The sequence below is a fragment of the Lacerta agilis genome, chromosome 2 (assembly GCF_009819535.1).
Source record: "Lacerta agilis isolate rLacAgi1 chromosome 2, rLacAgi1.pri, whole genome shotgun sequence".
NCBI lineage: Eukaryota > Metazoa > Chordata > Lepidosauria > Squamata > Lacertidae > Lacerta > Lacerta agilis.
The window spans coordinates 3,531,079-3,555,152 of record NC_046313.1 but is presented as its reverse complement, the minus strand read 5'-3'; the positions used below and the strand labels follow the sequence as shown (position 1 = coordinate 3,555,152).

The following is a 24,074-nucleotide window of genomic DNA, read 5'->3' as shown; positions in this document are numbered from 1 at the left end:
TGTAGTAGGTTGATTTAGTAATAAGCAGAAGGAATTCCCAAGCATGCAGGAGAAAGAAAGGGAGACAAGACTGTCTCAAGGGGATTATTTGCCGTTTTGACCATTAATCTAAAAGATGAGGAGAAAATTGGGGGAGTGGGGTTGGGCAGGGAACGAGAACAATGCTGCCGAGTGATGCTCCCAGTCACGCAATTTATGTTGTATTCCAAATTTTATATGCAGATTCCTCCTCCCCCCCCCCGAAAGGGCAAAAGTTTGCAACACACACATACAGATGCTGGAAGCTGGGGCTTGAGATTAATACTTCTTGAAACTGTTTACTTTTGGGTAGCAAAACACACACACACTCATGATCCCTACTGGTGACCCTATTCCACTAAAGATCCCAGTGCGCAAGACCAGGGAAGAGTCCAAGTTCAGGAAAACAGCAAGCCTCGGCCCAGAAACATGCTTTTCTAGAACACTATGGAAGAGAAACTCTCCCTCTCGCCACATGTCATTACTACTGCATTTGTGGACATGCATGTGCACACAAACTGTGCCCCAAGGACAGATAATAGATGGCTAGAGATTGCTACTTCCCGAGGGCGGCATCCAGGAGCAACTGCCCTTCCTTCTAGCGCAGGCCCTCCAGATGTTGCTGGCCAGGGATGTTGGGAGCTGTAGTTCAATAACACCTGGAGGGCTGCTGCAAGCTTCCCCATTCATCTTCTGGGTTGTGCACAGAGACACCGCTGCCAGACTTAGAGAAGTCTGTGTTCACTATCCTTCATCCAAATAAAATCTAGTAGATTCGTGTAGTGAGTGCTTTCCACAATAAACATCGCTCTACAGAAGGCAGAGGCAGCATGCAGAAGTAAGCAACGAGCCTAATTCTGAGAAACAGAAAATATGCAGGAGTTGGGAGTTATGTTTGCAGCTTTTAGAAGGTTGCATGTGTTGGCATGTGAGAATATTCTGCAGTTCTCTTCTACAAGTGTGTTCTCAGTTCCTTTCCTGTCTGTAGTGGATGGGAAGAGTGGGGTCCATTTACCATGTAGAATCCTGTCATTAAGCCACTTGGTCAGAACAAATACCTAAATCAGACTTCTTCACCCAACCAGAAATGAAGGAAAGCAGGCAGTGATTTGGGATAATGTAGAAGACCAGCTTACCAAGTAGTAAAGTTACCTACATTCACATGGGGGGGGGGGCCTGGATGTGCTCCTGTTTAATAAAACAGGGCCAATCCATGAATCCATTTTTCACACAATAAACCTACAGCAAGTAGATATTTTGTGCAATATTGACACTGCGAAAACAGCCTTACATATGCCCCAACAAGGAGACAACATACTGGAAAACTTGCAAGAACCACTTGGATGCAGAGGTTGCATCCCTGGCTCCTGTCGGGAGCATTGACAGAACCACTTCCCCACAGCAGAATTTCAGGGAACAAGCAAGTCATGTTGCCTTCACCATGTCAAAGGAAATGACTCCTCTCTGTGCTCTCATTGGACAAGCTAATGTTAAAGCTCTATAATTAACAGAAACAGTGCTCTGTTTACATAGTCAAGCACACAGACTCTGAATCGGGAGGTAGCATACAGCCATCATGACCAGAAGCCACTGAGAGCCTTGTCCTCCATGAACTTGTCCAATCTCCTTTTAAAGTCACCTGAGCCGACCCCCAGGATACAAGGCACATGCCTCTGAGTAGCAGGTGCTGAAAAACAGCAGCAGGAGAGAGTGACTGCTCTCAGGCGCTGCTTTGGGCCTCCCAGAGGCACTTGGTTGGCCACTGGGAGCAAAGTATGCTTGGGCCAGATCCAGCAAGGCTCTTCTTAGAATCTCACAAAGCATAATTCTGTCTGCATGGTACTTAGAAGCCCACAAGTGTGCATGTTAATATCGCTGGCTGTGTGCTTCTGGGCAGAGAAGGTACTGTGAGCATGTACACATGTATACATAAACACTCTCAAACATGGATGGATGGCAAAGGGCACGACATTAGAAGGTAGTTTCAAAAATGCTCTGTTTTGGTTTAGTCAAGGGAGAGAGATGAAGCTGTTTAATTCTTACAACCCATCTTGCATAGTGGGCAGGCAAAAATACTACACAGGTACCGTGGATCAGAGACTAGTCCTGCTATAAAACGGAAAAGAGGTCAGTTGTTTTTGAGTCACTATAAAATGGGCATTGGGAGATGGAGAAAAGGTGGCCAAGGCAATCACCCTTCCAGAAAAGGGCAACTGCTGGCCGGCTCTCAGAGGTAGGACTACAGGGACCCCAAGCACCTGGCCTCTGGCAAGCCCCACTCATCTGGGGGTAATCAGACAGTCTCTGGTTGGGCGTTAACATCAACGTTCATCAAAGCCAGGCATGGGGAAGGCACGGGCAAAGGTCTCAACACGCTGCCTAAGGGCGGACAGGCGCTGCTTCGTCTCTGGGTCAGCCAGCAAGAAGGTTTTGAATTCCTGGAGCTTGGCTGTGGGAAAAGGAGGAGAGCAGGAATGTAAGTAAACCAGGGGTTGCAAAAACACAGGGAGACTGAGGCACAGAGGGAGGAGTTTCAATTATTTAAGAGTGTACTCTTTACTCACTGAGAAATCAGGAACCCCCGTTTTACCACTTTAACCAACTTTTGGTTACATGGAGACACATGGTGGAAAAATCTTGACTTGCTCAACGTCTCTGTGTTAAAAGGCACAGAGCAGGGCCAATAAAGCAGTTGGGGGTGTGGGTGTGGAAACCTGACCTTCAGAGGATGTTCTATGACCTCTTGGGTCTCGGCTGAATCAAGGAAACCCATCATTCAGAAACAGCAAATATAATTAGTGCTGTTTTTCTAGAAAAAGAGGTGCCGGAGCTCACTGTAAATGTCTCCCTTGTTCTCTTAGAATGGCAATGGCACTCACCTGAGAGGTGCCAGAGCTGATCTCTTGTGAGCTCCAGCTGGAAAAAAGCCCTGAATATAATGAGTCTATCAAACAGATCGCCTGAATGTCCCACTAAAGAAGTCAAAATCTCGAGTTAGTGATAGTCAACATGTACTAGTAATTGCAACATGCAAACAACCCGCCCCGATTCAACCTGCTGGCTTTTCCATAACACACCAACAACTTACAGGTTTTCTTTTTGACATCCAGCCCAATCTGGATTCCTTCATCCATGAACTCCACCACCTTCTGGAAATCGCTTTCTCGGAATTGTCGGGAGGTAAGTGCAGGTGCCCCTGTGAGGGATTGGAAGAGAACAGCTCTTATCTTTGAAAGAATAAACACCCTGGACAGTGCTAAAGCTCATAAGCAGGAGAAGGACACACATAGACCTGAAAAGGAGTTCAAAGACCTCAATTCTCCTTACTCTTGTTCTTAATCATATTGACGGATTGCCTACAAAAACATCACCAATACCTACCAATACCTTTTTCTGCAATTGGTATTCCAGCTGTGTGTTGGGGGGGGGAAGGGTTGGGGAGGGCACAGCGGGGGAGGGGGGAGAGCAGGAGTCATCATGGATTGTAGTGTCCTATCCCAGTTCAGCCTTCCTTCCCCATTAGTACATCTGCACTAAAAGTGAATGAATGAATGAAGTAATTTGGGCCAACAAAACAAGAACCTGGAAATGAGGTGATTTATAGCTATTTGCTTACTCTGCTTAATTTATTATACTAATTAGGGGCAAAAATTTACACACGATACTGGAACTGTCTTTCCTCACTCTAACTTCTGGAATACTTTCAAGCCTATTTTTGCAGCCTTAGGGGCTAGAAAGTTGGTTCCCCCCCCCCCCCCATGAATAAGATTTTCAGCTTGCTGAACTCCGGGCCCAGTACTGATTTCAGCGCTTACATGATGTATCCATGGAACGTGAATAGTGTGCCTAGTCCCAAATTTCCATACCCTTCCCACAGTTTTTCTCCCTAGCAGTCCTGAACAAAAATAATTGATATTATTTAAAAAGATGGAGCCTCAAAGCAGAGTTTAGCTTTTCTTGTGGCAGAATGTGGATTATTTCAGTGTAATTATATGCAGCTCTGAACATCAGAAACAGCCATGCGCCTGACTTTTTTTTATTGAAGTCATTGTTCTTACCAAGCCGCAAGCCACCAGGTGTCAACGCACTCTTGTCCCCAGGACAGGTGTTTTTGTTGGCTGTTATGGACACCAGCTCTAGAACCCTCTCAGCCCGGGCCCCGTCAATGCCTTTTGGTCTCAGGTCCACAAGCACCAGGTGGTTGTCAGTGCCACCTAACCAGAGAGACACGAGATTAGAGTATAACCTTCCTAACTCACATCCGTTCTCAACACTCATATAATAGGTCCAGCTCATAACAATTATGATGATCGTTAGAATTACCCTGCTGGGTTAAAGACCTTCACAGTTGCTTGCCGACACAGTCTCTTTATTATAGCGGACATGTTGATGGAGCCATCCACCATGAATTTATCTAATCATCCTAGTCACCGCCTTTTCTCACCCCACCCCCCCAAAAAAACCTATGACACTGAATTCATAGACTATCCTACGTATTTTTATTTATTTCATAAAATTTATATACTGCTTGGTTGTAGAAGAAGCAGTACTGTGTTTAGAGCAGGGGTGCTTAACCTGTGGCCCCTCCAGATGTTGTGAGATGCCATTGGCCATGCTGGCTGGGGCTGATGGGAGTGGGAGTCCAGCAACATCTGGAGGGCGAGAGGCAAGGCACCCCTGCTTTAGAGGTTGATTCATGGAACTGAACACCAGCAGTTTCAAAAAAGTGTCCTACATTAGCACCTTTTTCACACCTCCAAGGTGAAGATGTCCTCTTGATTGAGACTACTATATGGTCCTTGGGGGTCCTTGGCAGAGGAGGGATTTGAACCAGCACTCCAGCCTCTGATCAAAATGCATTTAAAACTTTTCCACAGCCCTTCTTATTCCACCTATTCCAAATAGCATGCTTCTGCAAACAGCTACAGGCTTTCACATCTCCATATGTGCTACTCACTGGCTAACCTACCCCAGCTACACCAAAATAAAGTCAAGACCCAGAGCTAAAGCACACAAGCAGAAGAGTCAAATGGCACAGCTTCGGCTGTGTCATTTCAGAGTGCAGGTGGGGAAGCACAGGTTTGAATCCCATCCCATATTAAAAATTCCCTGTGCCTACCATTAAACTAGAATGTCAGACATATGACTAAGCCTAGAATTCTTCTCCCCTACATACCAATTTCTGTATACGCTGGGAGCTTTTAATATGGGAGAATGCCTAAAATGTGGCATCTACCTGCAATCTGAAATGGTACAGCCCAGTAAAAGCTTCCCCCATGTGACTCTTCTGGTTGTGTGCTTCTGCTCCGAAGCAAACGAATGGTCCTCACTCACTATACCTGAAACCAGAGTGTATCCTCGCTGCAGTAATGCCTCTGCCATGGCCTTGGCGTTCTTCAGTACCTGCTGGCAATACTCCCGGAACATGGGTGAGCTGGCCTGCAACGGGAAAAGGGATGCAAAGTGGGCCAGAATCAGCACTTCTCTTTTAAGCAGCACAACTTGCAGCATTTCGTCACTCCACAGGGAAGCAGGGGCAACACTCTCTCAGCTTCATCCCAGCCCAGAACTCCAGGGCTGGGAGGGGGAACCTTTTTCAGTACAAGGGCCAGACACATTGCCTCACGGACAAACTTCCTTGGGCCACGTGCCAAGATGGAGTGCCGGGACCAGAAGGGAAAGTGGGCAGAGCCACAGGTTCCTACACACGTCTTCCTCCATCCACACAAGCAAGAGGCATTATCACATTGAGTTGGTCTGTGACCGTAAAAATAAATTCATTCATTCATTCATTATCACATTTCAAGGGCACCATCACCATTTATTTCTTGTACCCCACCCATCTGAGTGGGTTGCCCCAGCCACTCTGAGCAGCTTCCCCAAAAATATAAAAGAACACACAGTATACCAGACATTAAAAGCTTCCCAATACAAGGCAGGACAAGAGAGACAAGAACTGAGCACACAACGAACACCAAAGCATGAAGGCAAGGCGGGTTTCAAAAGAAGACAGCAGAGCTTACTATGGGGTACAGATCAGTTGCACTGAGCAATGCACTTGATTAGCCAATCACCAGCTTTCTTTTGCAGGTGCTGCTGGGAAACCAAGAGTGAATGTTGCCCATTTCAGGCCACTGAGGGAGCCAAAGTGGTGACACAAGTTAACATCTAAAACCCTGTCAAAAAGGGTATGCAGGGGGCTCTTATTCCCCTTCCCCACCTGTTTCAGTGCCACAGCGACAGCTGCAATGGCATGGTTATGGGGCCCTCCCTGCAAAGAAGGGAAGACAGCAAAGTTGATCTTCTCTTCCAGATTGTAGGGAATCTCCTTGCCAGTCTTCTTGTCTATGGAACGGGCACCTTTGCGGTAGAAGATCAATCCAGACCTGCGTGTGACAAGAGTGTGGAAGTATGAACATTAGAGTACACCTATCACTAGGGCTCCTCAGATATAGGTCCCAAGCATACAAGGCTTTTTGGTTAGGGTTCGGTCAATGCTCACTGAAGCTTCAGAAACCAGAGAGGAAGCTGAATGGGGTTTCCAACAGCTGGAGACAGTCCTTGCCTTTCCCGTAACTAGCAAAACTAAAAATTGTGCGAAGAATTCCATTTATAATCCCCAACACCTTTTGCCAAAAGTCCTAACTCCAGTATTTTTGACCTCTCGCTCAGAGAGCACTTTGCCCTCTAATTACCCTCAGCACAAGACTGCAGGTGAAGCAAGAGAGATTTCACAAGTGGACCATGTCAACCACGTTCACAGCTCTGAGCAGATTTAAGTACCATTATCAAGGCAACACAGAGGGTCTTCACAACCCCCAAAGAGATGAAAAATGAGTGAGGAACCTCTGGCCCTCTCTTCCTGCGGTGGAGAACACTTTGCGGGCAAAGCCCACACTCTTCCACTGAGTTCACAAAGAGCGGTGGGGGACGGACCTGTGGCCCTCTGGATGTTGTTGAGCTGAAACTCCCAACATCCCTGCTCATTGGCTGTGCTGGCTGGAGCTGATAGGAGTCCACCTGGAGGGCACCAGGTTCCCACCCCCCAGATGAAGAGGACTGATGCTTCCCCACCCCACACTCCTTCCTTGTCATGCTCACCTCGCTCCACGCAGTGTCTTGTGAGTCGTGCTAGTGACCAGGTCAGCATAATCAAAGGGAGAAGGGATGACTTTGGCTGCCACCAGACCACTGATATGGGCCATGTCAGCCAGCATGTAGGCCTTCACCTCTTCACACACCTGACGGAGAAGAACAGGTCAGTCTCCTGCTCACACGCCCCATGCCACATGCCTCGCAAGCAAAAGGAACAAGCACCCTGGCACTCTAGACCAAAGCTAACTGAAGGTCCAGCTACTTGCAGATCCAAAACTATTAGAAGCAAGCAGGTTCCAGTTGAGCCCTGACACTCACGTTTCCGCTGAATTTTACTACGGGGTAGGGAGAATGAACATTATTCATTCATTCATTTTACTTGTATGCCACTTTTCCACGCACACCCCAAAAAAATCATGCTCCAAGCGTCTTACAACAAAGAAACAGGGACGCATTTCAAACCCCTACAACTGCCTGCCCTCCCCCGGCACCAGGGGCTACCTTCTTGATGCGGGCGTAGTCAATAAGGCGGGCGTAGGCACTGGTCCCAGCAATGACGAGACGCGGGCGGAAGAGTCGGGCCGTTACTTCTAGCTGATCATAATCAATCAGTCCTGTCGCTGGCTGCAGGGTGGGGGCGGGGAGGGAAGTGAAGGGTTAACGCATGGGGATTAAGCCAATATTTCTCCCTTCACCCATAAATGCACACACAGGAGAGCAACATTCCACAGAGCAGGGGTTGGCAATGGGCTGCCTTCACACCAAATCCAGCCCACATATGAAGACGAGTTATTTTACGACTCACTCATCTGGCCCCTTGCCTAGTGTCTTGTTAAGGTGCTTGTAGCTGACGGAAGCTGCAGACAGTCTGATGTCCTGCCTTTCCAAGACAGAGGTGGCTGCAGGAACACCCAGGCTATGAAACCTCAGACAGGACTGCAGTGAGTCAAGTTGGGATTCCTTTAGCTAAAAGACTAGGCTGCCTTCTCTGGTTCAGACCAGCTGATATTTAAGATCTTCTGAGGAGTCCATGACCAGCAGGTTGTCACTTGGTGGCAACATGGATCCACCAGAGGGCTCACCCTCTGGAACAGGGGTCAGCAACCGTTTTCAGCCATGGGCCGGTCCACCGTCCCTCAGACCATGTGGTGGGCAGGACTATTTTGGGGGGGGGGGGGGATGAATGAATTCCTATGCCCCACAAATAACCGAGAGATGCATTTTAAATAAAAGCACACATTCTACTCATGTAAAAACATGCTGATTCCTGGACTGTCTGCGGGCCGGACTGAGAGGGCAATTTTATCCCTGCTCTGGAATAACCTCCCTGGGTCTCTTGTGAGGTGGAGGCCGGAACGCAATATGAAATCTTTCTACTGTAATGTGAAATCACTTTCAGATGCTTCCTGGGAAGAGACTCATAAATGAAGTAAAATAAACAATAGCAACCACCTTTAAATGGCTGTTTAAGACTAAATTTATTAGAAAACAAAACACCAAGGTGGTTATCCCCAATAGAAGCTGAAGCAAAAAAAAAATTAATATGAGTGATAACTGGGTACCTATAATGAACTCTTAGACTTTTCAGAAGGAGAGCCAAAAATGAGAAAAATAGATAAAGAATATGTATCAGTTAAATTATTATCAAATCAATTCAAAATTTATGATAGATAAGAAATGGGGATTTGCATAAAAACCATCAAAATTTGAAAAATTATATGACCCAGAGCTAAAACATTTAAGTTATTTTTATTCTTATTACCTAGAGCTTGACTGTAACACAGTATGCATTGATGATATGATTAAACAGAAAAGCATTTTTTAAGGCTCTTTAAGACTTACATTTACCCAGGCTTACCCTGGACTTAGACTCTTAGTTTTGAATTCTGCATGCTGCTACATTTTATTTGTGATAATTTTCAAAAATAATAAATCAGCACAGTGATTTTTTCTTTTTTCTTTTTTTGCCACCACGTAGCCTCTCCAAGAGACCCTGATGTTGGGAAAGATGGAGGGCACAAGGAGAAGGGGACGACAGAGGATGAGATGGTTGGACAGTGTTCTCGAAGCGACTGGCATGAGTTTGGCCAAACTGCGGGAGGCAGTGAAAGATAGGGGTGCCTGGCGTGCTCTGGTCCATGGGGTCACAAAGAGTCGGACACGACTGAGCAACAGCAAAAGCCTCTCCAAGACCAGTTTTATTGGCTGCCAATACTGAGAATGCAGAACTACTAACACACTGCTGCTGTCTCCTCTCCTTTCCAGAACAAGGCAGAATTGTTGCCAGCGTGTTTTCTCAACCTCAGGCCTCCTCGTGTAGCTGGCAGAGGCAAGCCAAGCGGCCGAGCACACAGATAACTGACACTTCTTGGGGAGTAGAAAAGAGGATAGGATTCTCTACATTGCCTTGGGGAAAAACAGCAACTACACTTCAGAGCCACTCAGGAAAAGTGGATGTGAGTGAACTGTGAAATTATCTCCTTCACCCGTAATCTTGTGCAAGGGATAATCAGTGGGCAAAGTGCACTCAAGAAGTGAGAGGTTAAAGATAAAGGAGGCTGGAGGAATGGCACAGAGCCACCTTGCCAGTATTGAAACAAAAGGTGCCCAAGAAAATCCAAATCTACACATGCTTTGCAAATTGAGCTCATCTGCCAAATTTCAACTCTTTTCTTTACATGATTTAATCTGCATTCTTTAGCACTGTGCATAATGTATTCTAATTTGGATAGTTATGAAGAGGAACAAGAACAAGAAGCTACACAGGTTATGGAAGACCTCACCCCTCCCCCACCCCAGACTTTTGGAAATTCTGGCTTCTAAGATTCCTGAAATGGGTGGGGTGGTGGGGAGGGGGGAAGAGTGCCAAACCCCCTACCTACCTACCAACATGATGCTGACACAAACCCCCACACTAACACTAGTCAACAGAACAAAAGTACAATGCCCCCTATCTCCCTTGACCGCTTTCTTCCCCCAGCAGCAAGATGTCTATGACAAAAGTGATTCTCCCTAAATGTAAACGAACTGTGAAAAAGACTATGAATTGAAAGTGGAGGTGATTCTCTGTTTATCTGTTTTGCAGCACAGAAAAATCTTAATACTGTAAAAACTATTTTTTCAGAAAACCACAGATAACACTTCACACACAATGATGTACATTTTATATACATGAAGGCTAATAATAATAATAATAATCAGCCTCCCCATGCTAAAATCAATTAGATTGGCAAGTACTACAAGCAAGGTCTACTTGGTGGTGGCCCTATATTTGTGTAAATCCCTCCCGCAGCTACTTTTCAGCTGGAAGATTAAGCTAAATTTTGATTACTTAATCACTCATACCGTGAGTGGTTGTAAAACTGTTTCTTCTAAAATGCTTTAAAATGGTTTTTATGAGCACTGTGATTGTCTGTGACATCCTGCTAAACTGCTGTTTTAATTATTGAATTTTATTGGAACAAGCAGTTTCAGTTTTATGTTTCATTTATGAATGTAACCCGCTTTGGGGGTATTTTGGAATAAGGAAGGATGGGACACATTTCTGTTCACTCACATTCAGTTTGTAGGGCATGGATTCGAAGAAGATGGACGTGGCCGAGATACGTTTGATGTCAGACATATACCCATGCGTTAGGCTGCAAGAATAGGGAAGACATATTGTCAGGAGATAATCTAAGCCCCAGTCATAGCAGAACTCTGAACATGGGACCGAGTAAGAACCTTCCCACCCAAATGGACCCACAGACTAACTAGTTATTCATCCTCAAGTAGGCCAGTCACTTCCAAGGGGGATTTTCTATGTGACAGAGTAGGATCTACACGAGGCACAGTATGTCCCCGAAAAATATGAGTTCAAAATCTCCACAAACCAGAGGGAGAAAGGAACCAGAAGCTTCCACAGACACAAGGCTGAAAAAACCAATTGCTATATTAAACTGACTAAAGGCCAGCAAATTTCGCTTTGTCAGGGGACCATTAACCTGTGGAGGATTTTATCACCAGTGTGAAGAAAAACCACAATGCCCTGAACCCCACACAAAGACCCACTGTGCCAGCACTGCAGTCCTGCTCCTTCTACCTCCCATCCCAGTTCCTCCAGTTACATCTTCCTCACTTGCGCCTTTATTACCCATGCCAGTTCCCAGTTCCACACCCCAGTTCATACGTACTGGCCTCCATCAGGCAAGTCCAGGCCCATGAGCCGCTCATGGGGCTGCAGCAAAGCTGTGTAGGCAGCAAAGTTGGCAGGAGATCCAGAGTATGGCTGGACATTCACTCCCCAGCACTCAGGATCCAGGTCAAAAGCCTCCAGGGCACGGCGTTCACACAGCAGCTCAATGCGGTCAACCACCTCGGCGCCACCATAATACCTGTGTCAGGATGCAAAGTGGAAAGCAGAATTAAAACATCAACAACCAACACATCCGTTGCCCTGGTGCCACCATTATCTCTGAACCAGAGAAGACATTGAAAAACAAGAGAGAGAACCCTCTCTCTTCTTTCCATGCCACAATGTAGAAAGGAAGTTGCCAAGACAACCATCCCCTGGCAAAAGCTCCTTCTGCCACCCCTTGTCTGCCCCCCAGTACTCCGCAGCTGACTTTTCACACACCATATTCTTTCCCCAGATGAGAAAATGCCCCTTACCCCGCCTCTCGTCACTCCTAATATTTAATCCTAACATGCTTCTGTGGGTGATAACCAAGCAAAGAGGCAACAGCTCAGGCCCACAACACTAGGCCAAATCTCTTTCACTGAGGCCTCTTTCCATGCATCAAGAAACACCAGGCGCACCAGGACAATTCGGTGGTGGTTGCATTCTGTCTCTTCACTGTAAGAAACAAGCCCCAAGCTATCCATGGCAGTCTCAGGAAGAAGAGAAAAGAGGACTTTTCTTCATATGCAGTTTGTACACCTTCTCCCCTGCCCAGCCATAGCTTCTTCCCACTAATGGAAGCCAAAGTCTTCCTTTGGCTTACTCCTCCTTTCACCCCCTTCCACCCCTCTCCCTTGGTGCCCTTAGACATTACAGTGTGAGCTGCTCTTCCCTAGCTTCATCCTGTGACACACTTTGACATTTAAAGGCCCACAGCAATGCTGGTTGGGGCTGTGAATCCCAACAAGATCTGGAGGGCCAACACTCCGCCATCTAATGGGAATCACTATTTTGCCCATTGTTGTTCTTCCTAAGTGGCACTTCTTTTCTGTGATGTTTGTGGTTCTCCCCCACTCTCCACTGTTATCCTCACAAGAGCCCGGTGAGGCAAGTTGCACTGAGAGACTATGACTGGCTCAAGGTCATTCAGTGAGCTTCATGACTGAGTGGGGATTTGAACCCTGGTCTCTCAGGTCTTAGCCCAACACTAACCACCATGCCACCCTGACTCTCAGGGTGCTTTTCCTGCATTCTTGCCCTCATGTTTTATCCACAGCCCAGGAAAAAACTGACGGTGCCAGGCCTAACATCTCCGCAACTCGAGCCCCAGTAACATCTACTTGATAAGTTTTTAACAGCTTTGTATCATTTTTATCCACTGAAAGAGTCTGCAGGCCAGCAGACCATCAAACCTGGTCAGTCTCTGCTCATCCACTTTCAGGACCCTCCATCCCAACCCATTACTGATTTATTTTACCCAGACTGTCTCACTATCAAACAATTGCATTACCTCTTGCCAGGGTAGCCCTCTGAATACTTGTTGTTGAGGCAGGATCCAAGAGCCTCAAGTGCAGCTCGGCTGCAGAAATTCTGGAATTTGGGAGAAAGGGTTTCAAAAGGTAAGAGCTTCCCATACTCCTTGATGGCAGCCTCAACAGATATATAGAATGTGTTAAAATAGTATGGTTTTTGTAGAGCTGTATTGATATTTTTTCACCCCCCCCCCTTTTCTTCTTTCTTTTTAGCTCATTTCCTAGTCATCAATATTATTTATATCTACTGTTTATCAAAATGTGATTTGCCATTTCTCTCCTATTGTATTTTTTTGTTTTCTAAAATATGTGCAAAATTAATAAAGGGTATTTTGAAAAGAAAAGAAAGGAAAAGAAAAGAAAATATGGAGGGGTAAAGACAGAGAAGAGAAAATGGAATCACACACAAGCAATAGATAGAGAGCTAGAAACATTCCATCCCTCTTATGCCATGTTCCTCAGACTGCATGCTTCTCTTTCCAGGTGAATAAAAATGGAGTCACTTTTTCACCTTGCAATAAGATATAACTAAGGTAATGAGTCTTGCTCTGCAATAGTCTATCTAGGCTTGTGATTTTGAAAAGAGAAATAGGATTAGCATCCAAAGGGTAAAGCCAAATAGATGAGAGAGAAAGTGATCCAGGCTGGGACCACAGTGAGGTCAAACTTTGGGGCCAAGTAGCAGCTGGGGGGTGTGTGATTATCAGAACAGTGGGTAGGAAGACATGCAGAGAAATGTCAGACACCTCCTCCTCCCCATACACCGGGATCTGGATTAAAAAATGGAAAACTCAGACTAGTCCTATGTCAAATTGGAACCCCTCTTCCTTTCATTAGCATACACTATTTTATCACTCCAGTCATGTCTAAATCTAGTAGGGCCGGCCCTAGCATTACCCAAAGTGAGGCGCTGGGCAAGGGGCAGCAACAGCCTCTCTGGCCATTCCTTCCGATCCCTCCTGGTACTCCCCTGTGTTCGAGGACAGAGCCGTGTGTGCACTACACTGCCAGCCTTGTGCTCCTGGAATTAGCCTGATGCCTAAAGTTGTGGTGGAGAAGGCTGTTCCATTGCCAGCACTCAAGTAAGATTGAGCCGCCAGTCAATCAGCTTTTGTATGTAGAATAGGGGTGGGAAGCCTCGTGCCCTTTGCTTCTGGCAGCAAAATGCCTTGGGCCAACTATGAATGTCTCATATACAAGACCATACCTGCGAGTTGGATCCAGATTTAGTCATGCTTAGAGCAGAACAATGAAAGGAATGGGGGTCAAGTCCCATTGAAGTCAGTGGGTCTAGCTTTAAGCATGACATAATCTGGATCCAATCCCTATGCATTCTGCATTCATTAACCCAGATTAACTACCTTTCCTTTGTATTCATAATAACCCATACATCCAGGTAAAGATTATAAAAGCAGAGGGGTGGGGGTTGGGGGGGTAGAAAATCCAAAAGTTTTTTTTTTCCCCTTTTCATTTGGACACTTAGGTTGAAAGCTTTTCCAGCCCTGTTAAAAAGACCTCGTTCTTGAAACCTAAGTTTCTGAAATATTTTTTACAGTCCTGACTTTAAACATTTTGCATTTAAACTGTGCATTACAAGTGCTTTATTGTTTATTTCTCAAATTATTATGGCACTTTAAAACTAATGAGTTCAAAAGCAGCCAACACCAAAACTTAATCAAACACGATAAAAAGAAGGATATAAGACATCATTCATTAAGTAACAACTGAATTATAAGGGAAGAATTAAAACCAAAACCCAGTTTAAAAACACAGCAGCGAGTCCTCATGAACTATTTATTTCTCAAACTGCATACTTCAAATGAGGTTAAAGGAAGCCTCTTCTCCTGTAATTGACTAAGAAAGAATGCTCAATCACATCCCTTGCAAAAGCCCATAGCTGCGGTCAAGCATTCAGCCTGAAGACACAAGGGGGATGGGGCAGAATACACTCTTAGGACACTCTCAAGTGTGTAAGAGAGCTACTGGATCAGACCCAAGGCCTGTAAGACCAAGAGAGATCTCTTACCAGGAAGGAGACAGCACTCACGACCCAAAGGATAACACCCTTTTGTGCTGCACTCCAGGGCTAAGGAAGGAGACACCCACCTCGGAGGCAATGAGCTCCAGACCCCGGCACTGGCGGTCCTTCTCTTGCTGCACCAGCGCCCACATCTCTGGGTCACTCTCGGCCAAGCTCTCCTGCCCGGTCCAGCCTGGCGTCTCCTTGGCCGATGCAGCAGCTGCTTTGCTGTGTTGGGCCCGCAAACTCCCCGCAGCCTGGCAGCATCTCCGCAAGGGCTGGCAAAAGGGAAGGGGGGAGAGGGAGAGAGAGAGAGAGAGAGAGAGAGAGAGAGAGAGAGAGAGAGAGAAAGGGTTATATTAGCCTGGCCATCCTAAAGTATTTTGAGGACTCCAGTAGGGGGTCCAAACAGGGGCATAGCAACGGGGGGGGGGTGCGCTCCCGGTGCTACATCTCCAGGGGTAACAAGGCATGCGGTTTGCCGGCGGCAGTGCTCCAGCGCTGTACGGTCAGTGCCGGGATCCTCCATTCGCAGCTGCAGCCACAAACAGAGAATCCCAGCACTGTACGTACAGCGCTGGAGCGGCGCCTCCGGCACCCTGCTATGTACAGCCCCTGTGCGGCATCACTACGTACGACACATGCGCCGTACATAGCGACGCTGCACAGGCACGCTACGTAGCGATGTTCTGCCCCTGGATGCACATCATGTTTGCCACTCCGGGTGCCCGAGCGGCTTCCTACACCTCTGGGTCGAAATGGCGCCCTCCAGGTGTTGCTAGGACTCCAACTCCCATCAGTTCCCGCCAGTATGGGCAGTTTTCAGGAATGATGGGGCTTGTAGTCCAACCGTATCTGGAGAGCCACACATTCCATCTGCCCTTGCCTTCCACACTGGCTCTGGTTAATGGGAGCTGTAGTTCCAAAACATCTGGAGGGCACCAGGTTCAGGAAGGCTGACACAGAGAATAATGCCCGAATAGGGCTATGGACACCAGCCAAAAATTACCAAGCAAGCTTTGTGACTGAGCAGGGATTTCACATCCCCACCCAGCTGCAAGACTCCATCCACTATGCCATGGTAGATCTTGGAGCTGCCAATTGGGGCTTCCTCACCGCCCCCCTTCCCTAGCAGTTATGTCCATTTCAGAACTAGGTTATTATCATGCAAACCAGATGGGTGCTGAGGAATGTATATTACAGCCTTCTGTAATCTAAGGCAGCTGTTGAGCCCAGTGGGAGATTATGAAGTTTGGGGGGTGGCAAGGAGATAAATCATCCAACCAACTAACATATATAAAAATGAAGTCTGGAAAGCAGAAAATAGGTGAAGTTTATCAGCTTCTTTCCACGTTGCCCCTATGGACCTACAGAATAGCATTTGCTTGCATTAACATGTAGAGTTTGGGGAAAGGAGTAATTTCTTGCCACTTCCATCACTGAAAAAAGCAACACAGTGAGAATTCTCGAAAGGAAAAGCTGGAGTGGTGAGGTGGCAGGGAGACAGGAGGAGTTGCTTCAAGGGCTGCCGAAACAGAGCTGGCTTTGTTATGGTGTTACGTTGCAGATGGGCAAGCGAGCTTCGTTTGTGCAGAACAGCAGACACAACAACTTCTGCTGCTGCTGAATGCTGAGTTGGCAAGTCCAGCTTGGGGAGGGGGGGGTGTTTGCAAGTGTACGCACAGTTTGCTTTTTCTTTCCTACTTCTTTCCCACATGTTTCAAAGAAAGGCAACACAAATGCAAGCCAACAGCATTTAAAAGGGGGCAGCTTTTCTTTTTTAATAAAAGAAGGCTGTACTTTGAAAAAAAACATCTAAAACTCACAATCACCTCTGCAGATGATGTAACCGGCTCATCTAGGTTGCATCAGCAAGGAGGTAGAACTCAATAATGCATCTTGGCCTATGAATGAAACACTCCCTGCATCATTTTAAAAACATTTTCTAATAAAAAAATGATTCTACAAATCGCAGAGGTTGTTTGTTTTTTCTTGTAAAGCACAGGCACAAACTTGTTTCTGACTGCTGGATAGAAGGGTTACAAAACCTTTACAGTTCGCTGGCTGTAGAAACTCTTCCCTTTTAATTTTGAGTTGTAATCATGTTACCCAATGCAGATACCTTTAGCCTGCAAATCAGGAAGCCGTTTTCAGGGGGTATGTCATTTTATTGACTGGGTTCAAGAGATCAAATAGCAGGGATAAACAAGAGTAGCTGGTGCCAGAGAGGAGCTTCTGCCAAAGAGACTTTGGTAAGGTGATAAAGCAGCTGCCAAAGTTGCATTTGTACCTGTTCCTCCCACCCCACTCCCCCCCCCACTCCGAACTTGGGCCTCTTTCTGCCAATTTCCCTTTCTTTCCCTCGAAGCTGCAATGTCAGATAGGACAGTGAGAAAGGGAAAGAGATGCTACAAAAATTAGCCTATAAAAGTCAGCAAAGCGTGACCGAGACTCTATTATCAGCTGAAACCTCTCCCAGCAGTCTTGGGAACGTCAAGATAACTCTTCGCCTCGCTCGGTGCCGCATCCAAGAGCCATTAAGCCAGAATTAAATAATAATTGAGCTGCAGAATGGCGCACAGATCGGTGCTGCTATCAGATCCCTGGCTTTGAACCCTCAGGCGGGTATATAAACTCCTTACCCAAGAAGCTTGGCTTTCCAAACTTGCACGACTTAACAGTCCCATTTGGGAGGGGGGGGGGCGGAGAGAGAGAGAGAGAGAATGCCATCAGGGAGGACAGATCTTAACTCACTCAAGGAGCAAAAAAACTACTTCCCCCAGACACTCCAGAACTGAACTGTCTAGGGAAAGGCCTCCTGGCGCGCCCCGCATATGGGTGAGGGAGGTGGAAGGGGGCAGGATGGAGGTGTCGCTCACATCACTGCCACTTTACAAGTCAAGCCACGCACACTCGCCCAGGTGCTCAAAACATCCAAAGCCACTGACCTCCAAAGCACTTCTGCGAAGTTTCGCGCGGGGCCAAAGACACCCCCCCCCCCCCCCCCCCTCACCCTCCTTTTTGCATCTCTTCACTACACTCAACTTAGGAGATCCGAGCAGATCCAACCTCCTCCCCACCCACCCCCTTTTCAGGAAAGAAAGACACAACCTCTTGCCATTCGCACCCCACGCCTTACCTTAGCAAAGTGTCTAAAGGGAAAAGGCAGCATAGCAGCCTAAGGTGCGGGAAGTGCAAAAAAGCAACAACAACAACAACCCAAAACTGTTTTGCTAGTTGTTGCTCACGCTAAGTGAGTCTCTCCAAGATCTGAAATGAGGACGGTGGGCTGGAGGAAGGGAAACACGTGGTTCTCCCTCCGCCACTGCCAGTTACTACCGGGTTCAAAAGGCATCATGGGAAATGTAGTTCTCCCTTTCCCAATGCCCTCTCTCGCTATTGTTTGAAGTCAGCCGGGCGTCGTTCCTGAATGAGCGGATCCCGTACTTGTCTTGCATTTAAACCCGTGCAACGGACAGAAAAGCTGCCGCTCTCCTCACGCAAGAAAGGGAAAGTATACGCATATAAGTAACGTGTCTGGGAAATTCGCAATTCTGCAAACAAGTGGGGTTGCTGCTGCCGGGCTCAGTTTCAGAACTATATATTGCCTGTTAGCACCGCAACTGAATTTAATACGTACACAGTCTGCCTTGCCACATGCAGGATTTTATACAGCTGCTCGTCCACAGATATATTGTCCCTGTCCAAGCTTCCGTCGCTTTAACAGTTAGAAATTCAATCGATACAAGTTCTGCCACTGCTGCATCGGCATGCAGGGGAAGGCTGCACCTGTTAAATTTCTGCCTGTCACGTGACTGTTATAGGCACAGGTCTTTGCTGGATAAAAAGATGTGCCACCCTACTGTTTCTGCATATTATAGGGTGCTTGCTTTTCCTGCTGGTCAAAGCTTTATCCATTATGGATAGATAGATACATTGCATTTCTATATGCCAATTTTGTGTGTGGGGGGGGGGGAACCTGTCCTCTTTCAGGGTGATATCGTCCCTCTGGTTTCTTTCCTTTTGGCAATGTTTAAGTGGCTGCAGTATTTATTATGTCCATAATACAGGGCGACGAGTAGCTTAAGATGAGAACAAGCGCCTCGCCAAAGGATAATCACTACGTTCACGGCACAGTTGCCTTTCACAGCACCTGCTCTTAACCACGATGCTCTATCAGCTTTCTTGAATCAGCCCATCTGAGTCACAACATAACCTCATTCAGGCATTCCCTGAATTTCAGTTACTCTGTGGTTGTCTCTCCTGACAGTGTAAGAAGATTCCCAACAAACAGACCACATTAAAGAACCTCGCTCCACGCCCAAAACAATGGAATCTTCCATCTGTTTGCAAGCATTCAGGTGTTACTTCTTTGTGTTTTGAGATCTTTATATCTTGAGCCATTGTACTGCACTAGAGATGCATGCTGGCACAAAGGCAAAGTATTTTTACGTGACACCCCAATCTCTGAATGGTGCAGGATTCCAGTAGTCTTGGTGCTCATCCAGGGTTTGTGTTTCCTTCAGAAATGAGGCACAGCAAAGACTGTGATGTCTTCATGGTGTATGGTTTAGTTACACATCTGTACAACCAGGGCCGGCCTACCCATAGGCGCTAGGGGTGCGGGGCACCCGGGCACCGGGCTCTCAGGGGCGCCAGGCCGAGAGTCCGGGGCCAAGATTTGGACTCAGGGGATTGAAGAGCCAGGCCAGCCAACAGCTGCTGCCGAGCAGAGCAGAGCCTGCCGGAGCGCCACAGTCTTTTCTGCTGCCACATTTGACCCCTAGGTTTGAGGGTCCTCAGTCCTGCTTTAAGTTAACCAGTAGGTCCCCCCCCCCCCATAGTGGAGAAGTTCATACTCCAAAGCTCTTCCCAGGCATGCAGATTCACATACTTCTGGGCAATGGGAAAAGCAGAATTCTGCTCGGTTTCCCCCCAGCTTCTGTACTTCACATTGGCTTCTGACTCAAAGAACCAAATGCTGCACTATAGAAAAGGTGAGGTATGATGCAGGTGTACTTTTATAAAGAGACCCACCCCCCCAAAAAGAAATCCATTTTAGCTTTTGTATGTAGGGAAGGTACTTTAACCCCTCTGATCATTTTTGGTCACCCCTTTCTCTTCCTCTGAATCAGCATTCTTGAGATGGAGCAGCTAGAACTGTAAGCAGTATCCCAACATTGCAGCAGCATAGATTTGTGTAAAGGTACAATGAAACTGACAGTTTTATTTTCAAACCCTAATAATCATTTCAAGCCTTAAAAATCCCTAGCATGAAATTTGCCTGCCTGTCTTTCTTTCTTTCTCTTCCTTCCTTCCTTCCTTCCTTCCTTCCTTCCTTCCTTCCTTCCTTCCTTCCTTCCTTCCAGGTTTTAACTGGGTCACTCCCACAACCCTAATATCACTTCCTTTGTTAGTTGCTCCTAGGTCAGGTCCCATCTCTGTGTGTACATACATGGCTAGAGAATTGTGTCTCATTTCAACATGCAGTGCTTACAGACACTGGAGCTCATTTACCATTTTGTTGTCCCTTCACCCAGCTACAAAAGCTGCTTTTGGGGCACTTCACAATCTTTCTGCATTGGCTTTCACCATCTGGCAAACACAGCCATCCCTCCGCTCACCTCAGATCATTTATGAACATGCGAAATGACACCACCAGTCCCAATACGAACCTTTATGATGAATCTCTTCCCCAACCCCGAAACTTGAACTGGTCGCCTGGCTGCTTCTTGTATTTTATACTTTTGCACTGATACCTACAATTTTAGGTCACTGGCTCAGCAATAGGTTAGACACTGGCATAAATTTGGCAAATTTCACGTTTGCCAAAGTAGCCTACCAGTGCAATATTTCTGTAACTTTCTAGGCTGCAGCTTCCTTCAGACCTCCCCTCCCCCCACCAGCCTCCTCAGTGAAGTGTGCGCGCTAGTTGCTGATCTAGCAGTTTGCACATCTTTCATTTTTAATTTTTTGCTCTGCTGATCCAAGCCTTCTTCAGCCCCAGCAGCAATGCTGGAAAGGAGTCAGTGGTGCCACCCCCCCCCCCAACCCCCAATACAGGTTTTCTTTCTTTCTTATCTTGCAGTGGTTTGTGATAGATGGAGCCAGTGCTGCTGCTGCTCGTGATCCTGTGAGCCATTGTGAATGGTTCCTTCCCCTATAAGGGGTGGACACGTTCAGCCAATAATAAAAAGTTTTCTTGCGTTGCTTGGAGGTTTTTTGTACTGCAAGGAAGAGCAGGGCTTGATGTAAACTGTTCTGGTAGCTAGCTTGTTCCCTGCAAGTCTTTTGCTGTCAGGAGTAAACGATTGATATATTGTTTGCCTGATTGACTCAATGCTCTTGGTGGTGCCATCCGGGCAGGACTTTTGGCCAGAAGTCTAGGGCCCCCACTCAGCTCACCACATTTACAAGTAAGGGAAGTACAGCACACTACCATCATCAATTAAGTCCAGAGGCTAAAATGACCTAATCCCACAAATTGTGTTCTGGGTCACCCTGGAGTGTTTGTGTTTGAATTTATTACCTTGCCCAGCTGACTGGGTTGCCCCGGCCACTTGTTGGCAGCTTCCAACAAAAATACAGGAAAGGTTATTGGGATTACTCAGTGAGAAAATCAGTAAAAGGCAAACACAGTTCCCTGAAATGAGAGGTTCCCCATACAAAACATTGGAATGTTGGAAGTCTTCGTAAGTGTACTTCTCACTCAACACAGCAAGGAGAGAGGCTTCTTCCACAAACAGATGGTCTTTCTAGTGAATGACCTGTTTCCAGGATCCTCAGCAGATCTGTGATAGACGGCCAGGGTTCTTCAGTCAATGAGAGCACAGTGCGGAAGGGGTTCTAGAGGTACTGGAAAAGACTGAAAACCTCTCGATCTGGGATGGGGAGCCTGTGTGGGCCTCTTGAGTCCCTTTCAATTTTTGGTGGGGTGGGGGAGAATGCATTTCCAGTAAAAAGGGTAAGGGGGTTGAAAGGCATTCCTCTGTCGTGGACTGGCTGAGTCAGGATGATGAGGACCCAAGAGAGGGCTCTTGTCAGTTGTCATCCTGGCTCAGCCAGTCCTTGACATCTTCTCCCTGACCTTGGGAGCCATTGCAACTCAGAGTAGACAGTACAGGGCTTTGTTGTTCAGTCGTTCAGTCGTGTCCGACTCTTCGTGACCCCATGGACCAGAGCATGCCAGGCACGCCTATCCTTCACTGCCTCTCGTAGTTTGGCCAAACTCATGTTAGTAGCTTCGAGAACACTGTCCAACCATCTCATCCTCTGTCGTCCCCTTCTCCTTGTACCCTCCATCTTTCCCAACATCAGGGTCTTTTCTAGGGAGTCTTCTCTTCTCATGAGGTGGCCAAAGTACAGGGCTAGGTGAACAATTATCTGAGTACAAGGCCATTGGCTTACAAAGAAATCCTCTTGTCAGATTCTAATCTCCATGGGATACAGGACCCCAATAATTGAAAGTGACTCAAGGCATCATCCACCCCCCCCCCAAAAAAAACCCTACAACAAAATGATTGCCAGGCAATCTTGAGCTTCCCACTTTTATTTTCTTTTTAGAAAATTCTTGGGGCGGGGATGTAGGAAGATGTCCCATTTTAAGTTCCTGTCCCCGCATTTGCTGCTGCATCTCAGTACAAAAGTACCATTAAAATGATGGATAGTGTAGACTTATCATTAGGCCTGCAAACATTCATTGAGTAAAGCGCTGCTTGCAGATTAAAACTGACTGAATAAAGGAAATCTACCTGTCTGCAATGAAAATTATGAAAATTGTGTCATGTTGTGTTGAGGTTTTGCTGTAGTACTTAATTGATTAATTGGTGGGCATACTAAAGTCAGGTGTCTTTAATCAACCAAAACCACAGACTCGGTTAATACATTTATTTCTCCCCCTTCCATGACACACACCAAGTCATTATTCATGTGTGTGTTTCTGCAGGGCGAGGGCCAATAGATGAGCAGTGTACAGGAGCATGAGATTCCATGCTGTCTTGTAATAGGCCTGCATTATCTATTAATTATTGTTATTAGGCAATTACTGTGTGCTCAGGCCTGGTGCGGTAACACAACAGCCTCAACAGAGAGGCAATTAATGTCACATATGGCATTGCTTGCCACCAGTGATGCCCTATAGTGGCTTACTAACAAATCAGGCATTAAAAATGGAAACACACGGAAGTCAGAAGGGTTGCCAAATTTGCAAGCTGTCACTGTAGCTGTGCTTTTAAGAGCAACTCAGTGTTTGGGCATCATTTATTAGTTGATTCAAATGGTGTTACATACGTATCTGAGACAATAAATAAGTGAGATAATTTGATTAAATGACAATGGCAACGGATCGTGTTTTATCTCCATGCTGTGAAAAGTTTCACCTGATGATATTGGGGGGGGGGGCATATCAAACCGCACAGCAGCAGACTAGAATGTTGTTTGGTGATGGGTTGTGCTGGGCAGTTAGCAACCCTAGAAATATTTTACATCACTGAGGACATGCTCTTTGCCCTTAGGTTTGCAAACAAACAAAAACTAACCAAGCATAAAATCCCTCAAACATTGGAGTGAACTTGCGCAATTAGGATCCACTCTCCCATTTTTTTATTTATTTGCTTACTGCAAAATTTTTAAAATTTTTGATTTTTTTAAAAACCGAATGTGATTTATAACAATTACAATACAATTAAAAATTGCACAAAAATCAAAGCAGATCACCAGCTGACTATTACAGGAAAAGATTCCACCCCCCTTGACTATGGCAGCAAAGCACACCCATCCTTCCAGATGTTTACTCTGAGTAGCAGCAACCCATATTAGGTCACTTTCTAGTAGGGATGCTTAGCATTACAGCCTTAGGGTCTTTCCATATTATTAAACCCACGTTCCTCCTCCACCATTGCGACTATAATGCTGCATTATTATGAAAACAGGTCTGTTAAAAGTCTATTTAAAAATGGAAAATGGACTGGCAGGTAAAAGAATGATAAAATGGAGCTCTAAAGAAATTGCAACAGAAAAGAGGAAATGGCTATCATAAAAAAATGCAAGAGTCTTGCTGTGACTCAAAAATGTGAAGGCAGTGCCTTGTGCACCTCTGCTGCAACAGCTGGTCATGCTCACACTTCGTTGGACTGCTCACGTTGTGCAGATGCCTGATGATCGTCTTCAAAGCAACTCCTCCATTCCAAACTTAAAAATGGAAAGCGTAATGCTGGTAGTCAACAAAAGAGGTTTAAAGACTGTCTCAAGG

General features: G+C 46.3%; 1 protein-coding gene across 2 annotated transcripts; it reads right to left on the bottom strand.

Moving 5' to 3' along the window:
* Nucleotides 1-2,022: 2,022 nt before the first annotated feature.
* On the bottom strand, nt 2,023-18,062 carry SHMT2 (serine hydroxymethyltransferase 2). 2 transcript variants are annotated; one of them, XM_033137298.1, is made up of 12 exons: nt 17,467-17,521; nt 14,911-15,102; nt 12,783-12,862; nt 11,286-11,486; nt 10,670-10,751; nt 7,615-7,737; nt 7,120-7,259; nt 6,239-6,404; nt 5,358-5,457; nt 4,077-4,232; nt 3,107-3,214; nt 2,023-2,467 (listed from the first exon to the last, which is right to left on the bottom strand). In XM_033137298.1, the coding sequence occupies exons 1-12, from the start codon at nt 17,509-17,511 to the stop codon at nt 2,340-2,342; spliced, it is 1,521 nt and encodes a 506-aa protein (XP_032993189.1). In that variant the 5' UTR covers nt 17,512-17,521; the 3' UTR covers nt 2,023-2,339. The 2 variants fall into 2 exon arrangements, with proteins under 2 accessions (XP_032993189.1, XP_032993197.1); XM_033137306.1 differs by lacking the exon at nt 17,467-17,521 and adding an exon at nt 17,964-18,062 and having other exon boundaries at nt 2,340-2,467.
* Between the last annotated feature and the right edge of the window lie 6,012 nt (nt 18,063-24,074).

Coding starts and splice junctions, on each gene's coding strand:
- SHMT2 (XM_033137298.1), bottom strand. CDS start 17,511: ATGGGACTGTTAAGTCGTGCAAGTTTGGAAAGCCAAGCTTCTTGG. Junction 11,487..12,782: donor GAGGGCTACCCTGGCAAGAG/GTAATGCAATTG, acceptor ATCCTGACACAG/GTATTATGGTGGCGCCGAGG. Junction 5,458..6,238: donor TCGCTGTGGCACTGAAACAG/GTGGGGAAGGGG, acceptor TTCCCGTTGCAG/GCCAGCTCACCCATGTTCCG.